The sequence below is a fragment of the Epinephelus moara genome, chromosome 13 (assembly GCF_006386435.1).
Source record: "Epinephelus moara isolate mb chromosome 13, YSFRI_EMoa_1.0, whole genome shotgun sequence".
Classification (NCBI taxonomy): domain Eukaryota; kingdom Metazoa; phylum Chordata; class Actinopteri; order Perciformes; family Serranidae; genus Epinephelus; species Epinephelus moara.
Window position 1 is genome coordinate 18231812 of NC_065518.1, and position 16316 is coordinate 18248127.

The window sequence follows — 16316 nt, forward strand, 5'->3', positions numbered from 1 at the left end:
TGACGAAGACCATCTACATCTCTCATGATGGCTCTTGATAATAGGAGGCAGTGTCAGAGTGTCATGCTATTATCAAATATCATGCAGGAAATACGCTGTTTCCTGGCAGTGCAGTTTCTATGAATATGGTCTTTGAGTGATGTGTCAATGCCACTCTGTAAAGGTTTTTTTCCCCTATTCAGTTTTATTGAACAAAGGTAAATGTTCCAGAGTCAGACATCATAGAAACTGCATATTGTCGAATGGACAAGAGACTGAATAAGGAGGAAAAAACAAGGTCAATTTAGATTTGTGTGTATGAAATTTACCAAGCAGGATCATAATCAACACTGCTGTCAAAATAAACAATAACGTCTTATAAATATTCCTTAAAATATGTATTTCCAAATCCAAACTAAAAAACAAATGTATCAGCATTTCAGGTTCATTATTGCTAAATGTACTTGTTTTATTCAAAGCACTTAATCGAGACATTATATTACAAAGGTGGATATTGGGCAACTTTTTAAAATAAGTCTATTTAATCTTGTTAGAAATACAGAATATGAAGGAAATTGGATTTTAGGAGAAAAACGTCTTATGTGTTTATTTTTTTTATTTTTTATTTTCAATTTCTACCCCATTTATAAGTAATACAGGCTCTATTCTAAGAGTATTTTGAGTCACAGGAAAAGTTTTCATCTTTAAGATGGTTTCAGCTTAATCAATGCCCACTGCCATTATATTTTTATATAAATGTCACTCTGTAGAGGTTTCACAGAGCTGAGATCCTCAAACAAGACAAACCAGTGTGTGGGTGGGCAATACATGTCTCCTCTGTGTCTTCGCTTCATCCAGAGCAACGGGGCGGTCCGGTGTAAAACATGTATCAGTTGCCAAAGCGCTGAAAAGCCTGATTTTTAGCTTATTTGAGTGTAAACGCTACGTAAATTGAACGGAAATAGTGTAGATTGATAGCATTGTAAATTATATGAACAAAGAATTATAAAAATCGCTATATTTCCCACACTGCACCGCCCAACATGTCCTAATCGAGACACGCCGCGTAATGCAAACATTCGCACCCCCATTTCCACATCACGGATATGACGTCAACGCGCTGCAATTCAAACTTCAGGAAACGAAAGCGTTTGGTTAGAAAACGGTCTTGTTGTTGTCACAAACAGGCTGTTTTACGGAGGATATCTTCACTTTATTTTATCTGTGAGTGTAAAATATTTTGTTTCAAACTCTGCCGAGAATATTTGCTATCGTTGTATTGGTTTAAAATGGCTGGTTTGCAATTAAAACGGTTTAACGGTAGTTTATGAAAAGCTTTGGACTAATGACAGGTGCGACGGTGTGTGTAAGCTAATGAACAGGAAATGTCAGTTTTACTACGTAGTATCGGTTTACTGTGTGTTTATTTGGAATTTACACTTAATTACGTCATAATATGAGTATAAATTACTATGAAATAAGCCTGTAGATAAATGTAAATGCCTGACGTTTAGCTAATTTACTGGAAACATTGAAATTGTGAATATTTTAGAGACAAATTTGTTCATTTTTTAGTCGATTTACACTTGTAAGCTGTAAATCCTTTTGCATAATTTAATTTTAATACAAATATATAATAGTTTGTCTGCATGGCAGCAGTTTTATACTTGATATGGGATGTTTCATAAGGGTTTAGTGTTTTGAGCTTTCACTTAAGTTTGATTATTTACTGTCTAAATGATTTCTGTCACAATTTATCAGGTGAATTTTACACAAGAAACACAAATCTATGTGATGTCTTGCTTTTCTTTGAAGTTCAGGTTACTTCCTCAACACCCAACAAAGCAGCCATGACATCCAAAGGTGCCAAAGAGACCATCGTCAGCAGGTTGGGTTTCAAATCCAGCAGCTCTGCGTCCAAAGCTGAGGTGGAGCTGGACAAAGTCAGGAAGGAGAACGCTCACCTCAGGAGAAAGATCGATGAACTGGCCAAGCGACACATCAAACCCCCTGACACAGATAAAAGCAAGCTGCTGGAGGTGAAGAAAGTGTTGGATTTAAATGTGTCTGGATGTCAGCATGTCTTGTGCCTGTTTTCATGTTTTAATACATGGTGTCTCGTGTTGATTATTTCAGAGGATCCTTTCCCTCGAGACGCTGCGAGAGAGAAACAATCAGCAGTTGCTCGTTAAAGAACAGGAACTAGAAACAATGAGACAGCAGCTGTCAGCTAAAGGAGGAGAGGTGTGTATACATGACACATTTCTGCAGAAATATATGGCTACAAAAATCAAATTTACGGCAGACTGGTGTAGATCCAGCTGGAAGCCCTCTGTCAACATGGTCACACAGAAAGACAGGTTCGGACATACTGAGGCAGCATTTCTCTGCCCAGGTTGAGGCAATATACCCACAGCTGTGTCTTTGAGAGTACTCCTCAGCTTGTGAAGATTTGTTGCACTTTTGGCATTGTATTGGTGGCATATGTATTGCTGGCAGCAGACAACTGTCAGAAAGGGGGAAAAAAAATCATACTAGATCCCCACTGAGCTGCCATAAAAAGCAGTTGGGGGGGAAATAGCTTCTATCCCGTTTTGACAGCAGCTCAGCTAAGTGACGTTTAGACAGCCAGCAAAAACTGCATACTAACACATGGTGTGTATGCTGTTCACTTGATATTTATAAACCCAACTTTCTTTCACTGTTGTGAGTGTGTCTTTGTGACACTGTTGGAGAAACTGATGCTGTTTGTTTGAGGTTGTTGCTTATCCGTGTGAAATCTCTTCTATTGTTGCCAAAATCGTTTTCTAATTTAGGCTAGTCAGAGTGCCATGAGGCTAAAACTTGGAAATAACATGCTGGTAAATGGAATATCAGCTATTTGTTTTCCCAGACATCTTGAATATGTAATGTGATTTAATCGCACTTGCCTCTTCCTCATTAACTTTCATCAACCAAAGTGCTAAAACCAGAGCTGCTCAGTGGGCAATGCCAGCGCACTGCCAGCCATGTAATGCCATTTGTGTGAAGCAGATAATTGCTTGGAGAACAGCAAGTATCCCCAGTGAACTGCTTCTGCATAAACAAAGGTTTTAAGGAGGAAAAAAAAAAAATCAGGTTAACGTGGCTGCTGTGGAGGCTCGTCAAGGTGTTGTTTGTTCATGGTGTTGTGTTCTTCAGGTGGTAGCATCACTGCAGGCCCAGCTGGAGCAGCGGAGGAAGGAGGCAGAGCAAAGGGACGCGTTGTTCCAGAATTTGTCACAGGAGACAGGGAACTTGAAAAACCAGCTGGCCACTGTTTCTGCTCGCTGTCAGTCCCTGGAAACACAGTCCATGGTAGGTTGACTTGTGGCCTCTATACTCAAACCTTTACAAGTTATGGCATTTATTGTGAATGAAGTTCTTCCTTTGCCTCACACTCTGAATGTCGTTTAACAATAAAACACAAGGTATAAATGCTGAAAAATATGAATAACAAGAGTATAAGAACAAAGGATAGAAGATATCACAAGGGACAATGGATAAAGAACACTATGTACAATAAACAAATATACAGTATCCAAAATTAAACAGATGCACAGTATCAAAACAAATATTAATTAGGGCTGGGCAATATGGAGAAAATCAAATTTCACACTGAGTTCAGTGTTAATGGTTTTTTTTTTATGTGCCCAGTCGGACAAGTGGGTCAGAAATCTACTTGCCTGAAGTACATTTTAACTTCCCCCTCCACATATTGTTTCATTTATTAGCAGTTACCAAATCACAACAAGGACCAAACTTTATTGTCCTTAAAGAAACATTTTATCTGCCTTGCTATCAAACTTGCAGCAAACTGCACAGTTCATAGTTGACTTTTGCCCACATCCTCTCATACTACCCAACTAAACTGCTGTTTCCCTGATAATTAAAATGCTTGTTGCTCTTTAGCTCGTACATTTTCTTTAATGGCTGCCATTTTCTCGCAAGTGCCCAATTGGTGCTGCGCAAGTGCAACTCTCAACAGAGATTAAAGTGAGATTGCTCACTCCTTTGCTACTTCCATCATCAGTGATGTGTCTACTTAATTTTTGTACCTGTTGCGCAATCAGGCAAGTACATTGCCAGATTTACTAGCCCGACATGGCATTTTACTTGCCCGGGGCAATCCTTACTCGTGAACACTGTCAATATTTGTGACCAAATAGGTTGATATCAGTATTGCGATGGCATTGAGGGGTTGGTGCTTGCACATAATGATCACACAATACGATTTTTGATAAATTATCAGTAATGAGGCGGCACGGTGCTGCCGTGGTTAGCATTGTCATCTCACAGCAAGAGGTGGGGGGCTTTCCCAGTGTCAGCGTGGGTTTTCTCCATGTACTCCGGCTTCCTCCCACAGTCCAAAGACATGCAGGTTAATTGGTGACTCTAAATTGCCCGTAGGTGTGAATGTGAGTGTGAATGGTTGTCTGTCTCTATGTGTCAGCCCTGTGATAGTCTGGTGACCTGTCAATGGTGTACCCTCCCTCTCACCCAATGTCAGCTGGGAAAGGCTTCAGTGGCACTGGCATTAATGTGGCCTCCTTTTTCACATAACTGATTATCATTTCAGCACCCTTCTAATAATGTAGTTGACTTTAAAATGTGTCTTGTATTTATTTATTTAACCAGAAAAACCTCTTGAGATTAAAAGTCTCTTTTCAAGAGTGTCCTGGCCAAGACAGACAGGCAGACAGACAACATGGAACACAAACACACAATATAAATGTAAAGCTCTAAAACAAGCCAAGAATTATGTTAATGTATACTAGGAATGAACGTAAAAAACGGCAACTACGCATGCTTACAAAGACTAGCTAAGACATTGGCATATAGAAGACTGTGTACAAAACTCCTGTAACAGTGTTTTTGAAACAACCGAGAGGATGTGACATTTGCCTTCAGTCAGGTTTTTTGAAAAATCATGTCACCTGTTTTGATCAGTAGCTTGTACACCTAACAAATATATCACCTTGATGTCATTAGGTTTAATGTACATTTCAACAGAAACAGATTTTCAAATGAGTGTACTGCATGACGAGAGACTTGTTTTGGAAAATGCCAGTGCAGTTGTTCCTTTGTCCACTGGGTGGCACTGTGTGACCTCTGATTGTTTTCCTCTGACATTGACATTATCCTGTCTCTGGAGAATTTGTTGTAGTGGAAGCTAAAGGTGCAACAAATACGTGGCACAAATGACACACTGTAAAGGTAAATACACTATTCTTTGGTACTCCTGTAGCCATCAATATCTGTTCAACAGGACATCAGTTGTGAGAGATAAAAGGGACCCTTTGTCAGTGGGATTGTATAGATATGATGGAATATAGATAAATATGGGATGTATAGTGGTTGGCACTCCCTCACAATTGTAGGCTCTCCGTCTGTATCAAAAGGCAGCACTGATTTGCAGTCAGCCCTTTGATGCCTTGAGCACAGCAGGCCCTCACAACACATGTACAGAGCGGTCATCAGGATTCTCCTTGGTTTCTGGAGAGGTGGCAAAATCACAAGTAAAAACCTGAGGAATTCGGATAGCTGAACACTCAGAGATCACATACTTTGGGGCTTTTGGGGCCCAAAGTGAAGCTTAATTCAGCCTAATTCATATTTAATTTCAAGAGGTGAAAAAAAACCCCACCTAATTTTCCTGAGTCTCAGCCAGTTTTTCCAGGAGCTTTCCCTCAGCATAATGTCTCCTGATTGTCTTCCATCTTAATCAAACTTCAGAATCAGCTGGGGTGAAGGAGTCTCTGTGCATCAGCCAGCATAAAGCATGTATTGTTTACACGGATAAAGACGTGCTTTTATGTAGGAACGTTAGCTGCCGCAGCCTATTAAAGGCTCCTGTTGTAACTGTGCATACTGTACACCGCTAGGCCCGTTCATCATTGATGTTTCTAATCATAACAGTGTTACCTAGAATTGTAGACCGTATAGCTACATTGTTGTCTCAGTTGTGACTAAAAGAAAAGAAGGGTGTGAAGAAAGACGAGGGGAGTTTTTACAAAAATAAGATGCAGTTTTTTAAAGTTCCTTGTTTTTGTTTCTCATAAAGGTCACCAGAATGCTGGAAATACTGTCTTTGAATCTAAATGTTCTCTCATATTGTTTGCATAACACCTGCTTTAGTTTTTATGTCTCTGCTTTAGATTCAAGGTTGGAAGGTATTAAAATGCAGAGTATGTATACAAATAGATAGGAATAGGTGATACTTGTAAACACATAGTTCCTTGTGATATCGGTGTCTTTCGGGTCCCGCTGTAGATACATCTCCTTATCGCTATGTCTGTCTGGTAAAGTTCCAGGAAGTTCCCAAGCCCTTAGCTTAGTTCCTTTCGCATTACTAGACATAATCTGACCGACAGACCCTGACCTCAACCTTCCCCACGTTCTTGGACTCGCAAAAGCTGTTAGTTGGCTTAGCTTATGGGACGTACGTTTAAACCCATCTAGAAAAAGTTGACAAGCTCAACAACAGAGATAATTGTTGATGCCTACTGTTCTGAAAGGGTTTCCTTAAGATTACACTTTGGGTGGGATCAGACATGGAGACCTCAGGGTCAGGTTGACAGAATTATGAGATGATAGGTAGTCTTCTAGGGATGCATGTCGAGGAATTGGCTCAAGGGTTTGTGCCCTTAGTCGTAGGGTCAAGTCTCTGGAACAAGTAGTGTGTAGAAGCATCATTTGCTCCAGTGTTATTACTTGCATTATTAAAAACAAAGCTAAGTAATCATTGAAGCTGTCAAGTAGGGGTGTAACGATACATCTCTCTGGATCGATATATTGATTCAGTGATTAATGAACCAATATCATCAATGCAAAGTGAATACATCGATTCATAATGTCATCCTTAAGATAGGCCTTTATTGTGAAATTCCCATGGCACTTCTCTGTCACCAATTTTGTCCATATGCTCCTCTTTCCGAAGCATTCAAACAGTGCTAGCAGCCAAGCGCTAGGTAAATAATGATTAGTTGTACATGTGCAAAATATTCCAGTTTTTGCCATTATTCTGAAAAAAAAATTTTCTTCTAAGTTCCACTAATATTGGAAACTCCATGCAAACTCCAATTAACGTGTGCTAACATTTCGTTTTTCATGTCAAAGTGAAACGGCTGGAGCCACTTGTGCAAATTTGCTCTAAGTCTTCCACCATTGGCAGGGTTGTTCAACCGTACAAACACAGCCTTCTTCTTTCATTCCTTTAACCATTGTCTTGGAAAGATTGGCGTTGCAATATTTACACATATCCAAAAACCTGCTAATATCCAGGGCTTTCATAGTGTTTAAAAGTAGGTGTGTTTCTGCTTCCAACCAGAAATGTGGGCCTTCTTTTGAGCATGCTATCCAAGCCTTGGTTTGTGAGCAACGTATCCATGACAACGTACAGGTGCTGACCGTAAACACACAAGTGGCCATATCTTACAAACTGCGGTAAAAGCCCCAGTTAAGACGCATACTCTGAATGTACTGTATACATGTCCAAAGTGCCTCTAAAACCTGACTAATATTGGCATATTCCACGTCCTAATCAGAAAATGCTTTGATTGGAATCAGGCCCAATTCGGAATATCCGAACAGAATATGCTGTTTACATTACCTGTATCAAAATCTGAATATCCTCCCGATACCTAAACTGTTGTTTGGTATGCACTTTCAATTTCTCCCAGCTATTTTAGATCAGTAGGACCTGATTAGTATAAAAAACTAAACATTGTCAGTGATAATAAAGTCCCAATGTCCTCAAACGAGACGATAATAAAGTCTTGACATCTTTAAACTAGTATTTTCTAATTAACAACGTCGTAGCTTGTTACCGTTGCTTAATTTGGTAAAGTTTGTATGGCATATTAAACTTCAAATGTTTTTAATCATAGATAAACAAGTTTCAACCATAAAATCTCATCAGGTGTTGGACCTTGTCCACTTTTGTGTTGGGATCAGCCGCAGACTGACCTGGCAGAGATGGCTGCCATCTTGTTTTTACATGGATTAGTGTATTGTGGTTTTGCCAGCACTAAATGGCACAAAAAAGTGTCCACGAACGAGGACAACAGGTCTAAAGTAAGCAGAATGAAGTATAAGGTCCAGTAAACCCAAAATGTGATGTCCTCAAATATGGACACAGGGTGTAGAGGCAAAAATTGGTGCCTGGAATTGGGCCTGTAGGCTCCCGACCTTGTCCTCAACGTTGCTTCTCGGTTGTCCTCTGATGTCGATCTGGTACCTTGGAGTCAGCTACTTAATACTCAAAGAAACACTGGAGACAGGCAGAGTCCGATGCAATCGAGTTTAATGTGTTCACAAGCTTCAACACATACAACTCAACGAGTCAAGCCCCGGAGCTGGACTGAAAACTCACTTTCAGCGCGTCTGCTTTTATGCTGGTGGAGACTGGGTAGAGTCTCCACCTTCTTCTGCTAATCCATCCCACTCCAATCCAAAGCTATTGGTGGCAATCTTTTTCTTTTTGTCCAATCATGAACAGGCCCGTTTTTAATGGTGTATCACTTTCGTTTTGAGCCTGGAATTTCCCAAATCTTCCACCCTTAGCTTTAGAGTTGCTTTCACTTTATTTTTTAAAAAACATGTGAATCTTAGGGACTTTTTTATGCAGTCCTTTGTGCTCTTATGCAATATAAACTTTTAAATGTGCATCAGGTAATACAAACGTGAATGTGTGTGTGTGTGTGTGTGTGTGTGTGTGTTATCATTATACAGAACATGATAGGTTATATGTGTGTTCTTTAGTGTGGATACAATGTCAGCTCATATCTCTGTATTGTGTGTTTCTTAACATGTATAACAATGCTTTAACACATATAAATGCATTTCAATCGATTTTATAAGACCTTATACATAAAACATGGTTATATGATGGTTATGTGGCTTTTGTTTCTTAATCAACTTATGCAGTATAACACTTCTACTTGATTAGGGATTAACTCTTACACTACAAGGGCCATAATGGTGAAATATTAGTGTGCATGAGAATGTAGTCACTAACAAGCAACTATGAAAAAGACAATATATCGAATTGAATCGTATCGTGGCAGACTTTGTGATATCAGCAAATATTGTTTCGTTGTTCAGAAAATCAATACAATATAATACTGTGATGAAACCAGTGATTTCCAGCCGTACTGGAGAGCCTACAAGTGATTTAAAGCCTGTGGTAAACCTCCTGTTTGAAGGGTCTGTTGAGATTTTGCTAAGAAAACTGATGACAAACATAACATCATGAACAAAAAGCATTTTCTTTAAGAACAACTAATTTATCTTGGATTGATGTCAAACAAGTCCCTCGCTGTGTTGTGGAATATTGGACAGAAAACCCTCAGTTCTTTTAAATTTAACTTGAACTTAAATTACTTTTCAAAGGCACCTCAGTGACAGCACTGTAACAGAAATGACAGTGGCAGACAGCAGGGAACTGTTTTCTGGTGCATGACACAGAGTTCTGCTTATTAGGACTTGCTAATTCATGCCAATCCAAATTAAATTCTGTCTGTTTAATTTTGAAACCAGTGTAAATATACATTTATTTTGTGACGGCTAGATCAGATAGAAGTTTCGAAGCCAATATTGTGTTTATCAGACTTGTTTTTATTTTCTAAAATGTGTTTATGTCTCTGCAGAATGGACAGGTACCTCCTGCAGACGTGGCATTGGTACAAGATCAACTGAGAGACGTGAGTGCAGTGAATGATTTACTGTGTGTTTGTACGTGCCTGTTTGTAATTTAACTACATACTTTCTCACTATTGAAAAATGCTTTTGTGCTATAGCTTTGTAACTGAAATATCTCAGCCATCGGCCGTATAATTGAAGTATTTCATTCTATTACTCTGTTCAGGGCCAGGGGAATGAAATGATCCTCTGAAGTTCATCATTCAGTGTCTAGAACCGGCTTTTATGTCAATATCAATAGATGCTATCAACAAAGGGCACGCTGGGTACTGCGTTTTTGGATGGAAAAATCTTTTCTATTCACTTAGTAGTTTTGATGGAAAAACCAAACTCATGCCCCTGACATTTACAATAAAAAATACAGCAAACGAGTCCAGTTTTTCCATGCCCTTGAATTGAGCAGCTCTACTGTGTAAATGCACAGACTACATTTTATCAGTGTCCTGCAATGTGCATCTCACCACCAGGCTCTTGAGAAGAATCAGCAGTGGCTGACGTACGACCAGCAGAGAGAGGCCTACGTTCAGTCCGTCCTCGCCCGCACGCTGGAGCTGGAGCAGCAGCTGGCCGAGGCGAAGCAGCAGCAAACCAAACAAGAGGCCACTTCAGATGGTGAGGAGCAATTGAATTAGCTGCCTCTCACATCCTCATTTCAGTCACTACATTCATATGCTAAGTACACGAAATGTTCAAGTAATTAAAAGGAACACTTGTTGCTATGCTGTGATACAGACAGTATGGAAGATGGAAAGGTGAAATTATGCAGTTTGATTCATTCATTAGTATTTCTTATTAAACACAACAGGCTTTGAGTGTGAAAATGAGATGAGAAAAGATTAAATAAATTAAATAATCCTGGAATTAAAAATATGAACAACAGCCTTGACAATTAAATAGCAAAACTTTCTGTAAGTCTTTCACACAGACGCTGCTTAAAGCAAGAAATTTTACATTTCTGCTGCAATGAATATCTTATATCTAACTATCACTTCTTATCTCAGCTCCTGGCACCTCAGCAGGTCCAGAAAAGGACGCTCAGCTAAAGAGCCACTATGATCAGTTGCTGTTGGGGGTACAGAAAGACCTGGAGAGGCAAAAAGATCAGCTCACCAGCAGCCAACAGGAGCTCAGTGTGCAGAGGGAACAGGTAAACGCTACAGGATTTCACTCACTGTCTAATTTTGTGGCTTGTGCCGCAGTCTCCCTGTCAAACTGTGTGCAGTTTCATTGACATTCAGTCCGTTCAGAAGTTCAATTAGCACCGAATCTGCATTCAACTGCACCAACCCTATTAAATTTCTACATTCCTTGGATTCGGGCATTTTTGTAATTAATTTGTTTTTCTACGGCTCCGCAGACCGTAAAGGCTCAGGCCGAGCTGCTGTCTCAGAAGGAGCTGGTCACCAGGCTCCAGGATGAGATGTCAGCACTGCAGAGGAGGTACGACGACAAGTGCAGCGATCTGACATCTTTACTGAGGAAGTATGAAGAGAAGAGCAAAGAGTCGAAGGATGTAAAGATGCAGCTGCAGGCGGAGCGACTCAGCAACAGGTAAAACAAGCCTGCTCTTGTAGAAATCAAGTCGACCTGGTGTCACAGTTTCTTTAAACAGTACGTCTGAGTGGTACAAAGAAACTACAAAAGCCTGTGATTAGAAAAGGCCAGACTGCAGATTAATTGCGACGTTTATCTTAAAAATACCACTTCTTTTATCAGTATTACTGTCTTAAATTCTCAGTTGGTTTTTATGAACCCTTTATGAATGTACTAACAACAATAACAGCAGTAAATGGGTTTCAAACTAATATTTTTTAAGTACTGTAAAAGTGAACAAGAATAATATTAATATTTATGTGGATTACATTAACATCACATCCAGACATGAAGTGTCTGAGGAGAGAAAGGTGTTGTCTGAGCGGTCAGACAGGATGAGAATGGAACTGGAGAACATGGACATCAGATTGGAGGAGGAGAGGAAGAGATCTGCTGAGCTTCTGCTGCAGGTAACACGTTCACTTTCAGTAGATATTTATGAGACCGTCCCTCCAGGATTTCGCAGGCTGTTTTGGGAATGTTGAATGTCTGATTTCACAGCCCTTTTTAAAAAAAAAAAATTAAAAAATCGATTGATGAGTTATGTGATGTTACAAGCATTTTTTTTGCAATGACAATGCAGGGGCAAGTGAAAATTTCAAAAATAGTTGTGATGATTGCTCGGAAACGGAGCGTATAATTATGAGCATTCAGTGTTTCCAACAGAATTAGAATTTATTTGTTGTGGTGGGGGGTTGGGAGCGATTGATCACCGCCGATCAGCTGTTGATGCCGTTCGACGGTCTCCCTGAGCACCTCTCCTCCTTCTCTCTCTGCCTGGTTAGCGCGAGCTAACATAGCACAACATGATTTCATCACAACTCGTCACAACTTGCTCGGGCCGAAGCCCTGCAGCAGCAGTTAACATCAGACACCAAGCGTTTGTTCTCATGGTGACACTGAAACAGCTAGACTCTGGTGTTTAACCCATTAATAATCGTTGGGTTAGCTTTGTGATGCTAACAGCTAGCCCGGTAACTGTTTTTGTGTGACTGTCCCAGGCACAGAGTTCCGCTTCCACAGCAGATAATCTCATGATAAACGGAGACAGAGAGATGGGCCGAGTGAATCAATAAGCTGTACGCAGCTCCACAATTAAATAAGATTTTACTGATTTTAAATAGTCAGACTCGCGGTAAAGTTTTGGTGATTGGATTGGACACGCAGAATTCACGGGGACTGGCTGAATTTGTGTTAATTGTTGTGATCACGACATCGCAAAATCCTGGTGGGACTGTCTGAGAATATTTAAATAAAATGTCAACCCAGATTTTAAAGGTCCAGTGTGTAGGATTTGGTGGCATCTAGTGGTGAGTCTGCAGAACGTAAACTTCTCCCATGTGTCAAGCGTAGAACTGCAGTAGCCGATGTGAAATGCAGATAGCCCTATCTAGAGCCTTGAATTGATTTGTCCGTTCTGGGCTACTGTAGAAACATATCGAACTTGCTCCATATGTTGATATAATTGGCTCATTCTGTGCTAACCAAAGTTGTTATGAATATTATATACCATGTCTGCCAATAGATGCCCCTGAATCCTGCACACTGGTCCTCTTGAATGGAAAAGGGATTTAAATGTTGGATTTTACCAATCATTTGGCCTTTACAGGTGAATATGCTGCAGAAGTCTCTTCTGAGCCAACATGAAGAACAGAGGAGGATTGCAGCTCTGGAGCAACAGGTAACTGTAAATTACAGATAAACGGCCCAGCAATTCACACAACCGCAAATCTGTTTCAAATTGTCGAAAACAAACGACGAGGTCAGCAATAACCGCTTAGACAATTTGAACGCTCACCGCCCGGTTATGAGTGGAAAATCCATCAGCTCAGGCACATTATGTAGTATGTAGCACATAGAAATGTAACTGTTTATATAAATCCATACTGATCCCACTTGTGCAATTCAAGTACAATGAGTTCTTGGCTCTCTCTCCTCCTCATATATTTCCTCCCCCTCCTAAGATCCAACTCTCTGCCAAGGACTTTGAGAATGAAAAGATTGATCGTCAGAGCATGCAGCACCAGTTACATAAGGTGCTGAAGGAGCTTCGCAAGGCCCGGGATCAGATTACTAAACTGGAGTCTGCTGTAAGTTTTAGTGGATATCATAACCACATGTTCATTGCTATATCTTTCAGAAGTACAACCTCAGTCTAGAAAGACTTATGTCAAAACTTTAGTAGTATCTTAATTGCAATTAAATGTAAAATACTTCTTCTATGAAAGTCAAGTATACTCTTTTTATATTACTCTGCAGCAAAGAAGCTGCTCAATAAACATAATGTTTTCCCTTTCAGAAACAGCCAAACACCCGTTTCTCAGAGCCCAGCAACTACAACAGCTTTGAATTTGAGCATCTGACTATCACTGACCCTCACTGTCCTACATCTCCTTCCAAAGTCACCAACCTCCTGGACGAGAGCTTCCTGGAGTGCCCAAAGTGTCGGGCCCACTATCCCACCAGCCGCCACAGGGAGCTCCTGGCACACATTGATTACTGCCTTGCCTAGAGGCTAGAGGAGAGGGCAGATCAATTCCCAGCCTTAGTGTCAGGACCCGTCCTCACCCAAGGGGGAAGCAAGATAGTAAAGCTTCTATACATAGAACACATGCTTTTATTTTTTCTTTGCCTCTCCAGGCCTCGGAAATCATTACAAATAAAAAGGGAATAAAACTCACATTTTGGTTAACCTGGTCATATGGACATGCAGTCTGGGACAATGGGTGTCAAATAGGCATTGCCTCATTTCAAATGGGTCACAAGCCAGAGAGGTTGGGAACCATTGGACTAGATCAAAAGATCCATTCAAGAAACGTAAACCCCTGCAGTATATTTTAAACGTTTGTCATACACTGACTCCACAGTCACTCCTATGAGCAACAAAGGTGAGTAGATAGTTGAAAGACTTAACTGGGAGGCTGCTTACATCTTTAAACAACCCATTCTTTGATTTAACTTCCAAAAGCTGCAGTTAAAGGGACAGTTCAGCCAAATCAAAATACATATTTGTCTCTTACCTGTAATGCTATTTATCAGTTTAGATTGTTTTGGTGCGAGTTACCAAATGTTGAGATATCGGCCATAGAGATGTCTCCCTTATCTCTCAAACATAATGGAACTAGATGGACTCGGTTTGTGGTGCTCAAAGTGCCCAAAAAATACCTAAAAAAACAGCAGTGTCTCTTTCTAGAATCATGCCCTGGTTACTCAAGATAATCCACAGACCTTGTTGTGAGCACTTTCATTTAGGAATTATTTTCTTTGTGCCGAACTACACCAGCAACCATATCACTGCGTAGAAGGAAGTGTGCATCTACTGGTAGCTCACCTAGCACCACTGAGCTAGCTAACGTTACAGCCAGGCCCCAAGGAAGTGCGTTGGGATTCTAAGCTAATTTTCGTAGTGGCCAAAGTGAAATGTCAGCGTCACGTGATGCCATGTGGCCCCCCAAAAAATAGACTTTTCCATTGACTTACATGGCGAAGGAGACATTTGTAAATCGGTGTGTGAATACATTTTGTGGAGCGTCACAACCCCCGCAAAATGACTTATTTCAATATCGAGATTTGATCCATTCAGTCGAACATTTCAAAAAGTTTAGAAGAGCTGCATAACAGAATCATTTTATCCCTGTTTAAGTTAGCAGAGCACTAAACTGAAAGTAGCCAGCTTGGCCAATGGAAGTCTCCAATGCACCTGCTCTACGGGCAGTGTTTTGGTTTCATGTGCCACTGAGCAACTTTCATAGGAGTGAACGGAGCCCCGCCTCTAACGCTGTATCCAGTTTACTTTATACATCCATGGTTACTGCTCAAAGGAGGAGGACGCCATTAATGTTGACATCCTACGACGTCAAGAGCTCAAGCCCCACATCCATGAGTAGATGCACATTTCCTTCTGCATGGTGATAAAACAAGTTTCACAACAAGGTCTGTTGATTATCTTGAGTAACTGGCTCATGATTTCTGGAACGACACATTGCTGTTGAGTTTTTCAAACGTAGTGTTTCTGGCGCTTTCAGCCCCACAAGCCAAACGCCATCTGGTTCCACTGTAATTAAGAGAAGGCTGATTTGGGGCGAGCTGTCCTTTTTTGAACTGCAAAGTGGCCGAGGCTACATGCAAGATGATTAGTTTGGAATGCACCTGCTGTCATGATTGCTGAATTTAAATTTCTGATACATTTAATGGTGGGGTATAGATGTGCCCTAAGCATAGTGTGTGCAGTTCCCATAAACAGCATTTATATAATCACTGCTATAAGCTTTGTTTTCACTCCAGGAGATACGCAAATGGTCTGAAGCCTCAGAACAGCTGGAAAACCTTATTATGAGTAAATTTTTAAAATGTAAATGTGAATTAAGGGACATTCTTAAAGTGCTGCATATTGAATCACAAAAACTATTCAAAAGTCTTTGATGTTAAATGATGTGGCTGTTTTAAAATATGTACTCCAGTTCTTTTTGCCCTCAGAATACCATTAGGCCAAAGACTGATCCAATCATATCCCACTGTATGTTTGTCTGGGGTCTTCCTGCTTCTTGTTTTTCCTCGCCTGAAGCTCTTAGTAAATTTTATTGTTGTGTGTGTTTGATGAAATTATTTATTCTTGGGTTGTTTTATTTTATATAAGTGAACTACTGACTTTTAGATAATGAAAGCGTTTATCTTCCTTCAGTAAATGTATTCATGTACAATGTTATGAATTTATGATGGCCTTTTTTTTTTGCATCATCATTGGATCTACCTTATTGTATCGTATAAAAGTTTACAAACCTGCATAATACAGTATGTTCCCTGGATAAACAAGCTGTAATTACACCATACATCCACTCCTAGTTTCAGTAACCAATACCTTTGCTGTTTTGGGGTAGCATTTCCTCAGCAGGGTCAATATTAAAGGCATATTTGCATTGTTTGTTGAAAGAGAAATTACCCTGAAACAGTAATGGTTGTTGCCGTGTTGACAGTATTGAGGTAAAAATATGTCTGTTTACGCTGTTTTGTGCTCTCAACTACAA

At 40.1% G+C, this 16316-nt stretch overlaps 1 protein-coding gene across 1 annotated transcript in view; it reads left to right on the forward strand.

Moving 5' to 3' along the window:
- The first annotated feature begins 1114 nt into the window (after positions 1-1114).
- LOC126400032 (cone cGMP-specific 3',5'-cyclic phosphodiesterase subunit alpha'-like) overlaps positions 1115-16316 on the forward strand; it is a 47752-nt gene continuing 32550 nt past the window's right edge. Inside the window, exons 1-10 of the mRNA XM_050060442.1 lie at positions 1115-1203; positions 1795-2018; positions 2116-2223; positions 3160-3315; positions 9648-9701; positions 10167-10311; positions 10701-10846; positions 11057-11250; positions 11579-11702; positions 12902-12973. Coding sequence (XP_049916399.1) covers positions 1830-2018; positions 2116-2223; positions 3160-3315; positions 9648-9701; positions 10167-10311; positions 10701-10846; positions 11057-11250; positions 11579-11702; positions 12902-12973 — 1188 coding nt within the window. The 5' untranslated portion in view covers positions 1115-1203; positions 1795-1829. The remainder of the gene's footprint in view (positions 1204-1794; positions 2019-2115; positions 2224-3159; positions 3316-9647; positions 9702-10166; positions 10312-10700; positions 10847-11056; positions 11251-11578; positions 11703-12901; positions 12974-16316) is intronic.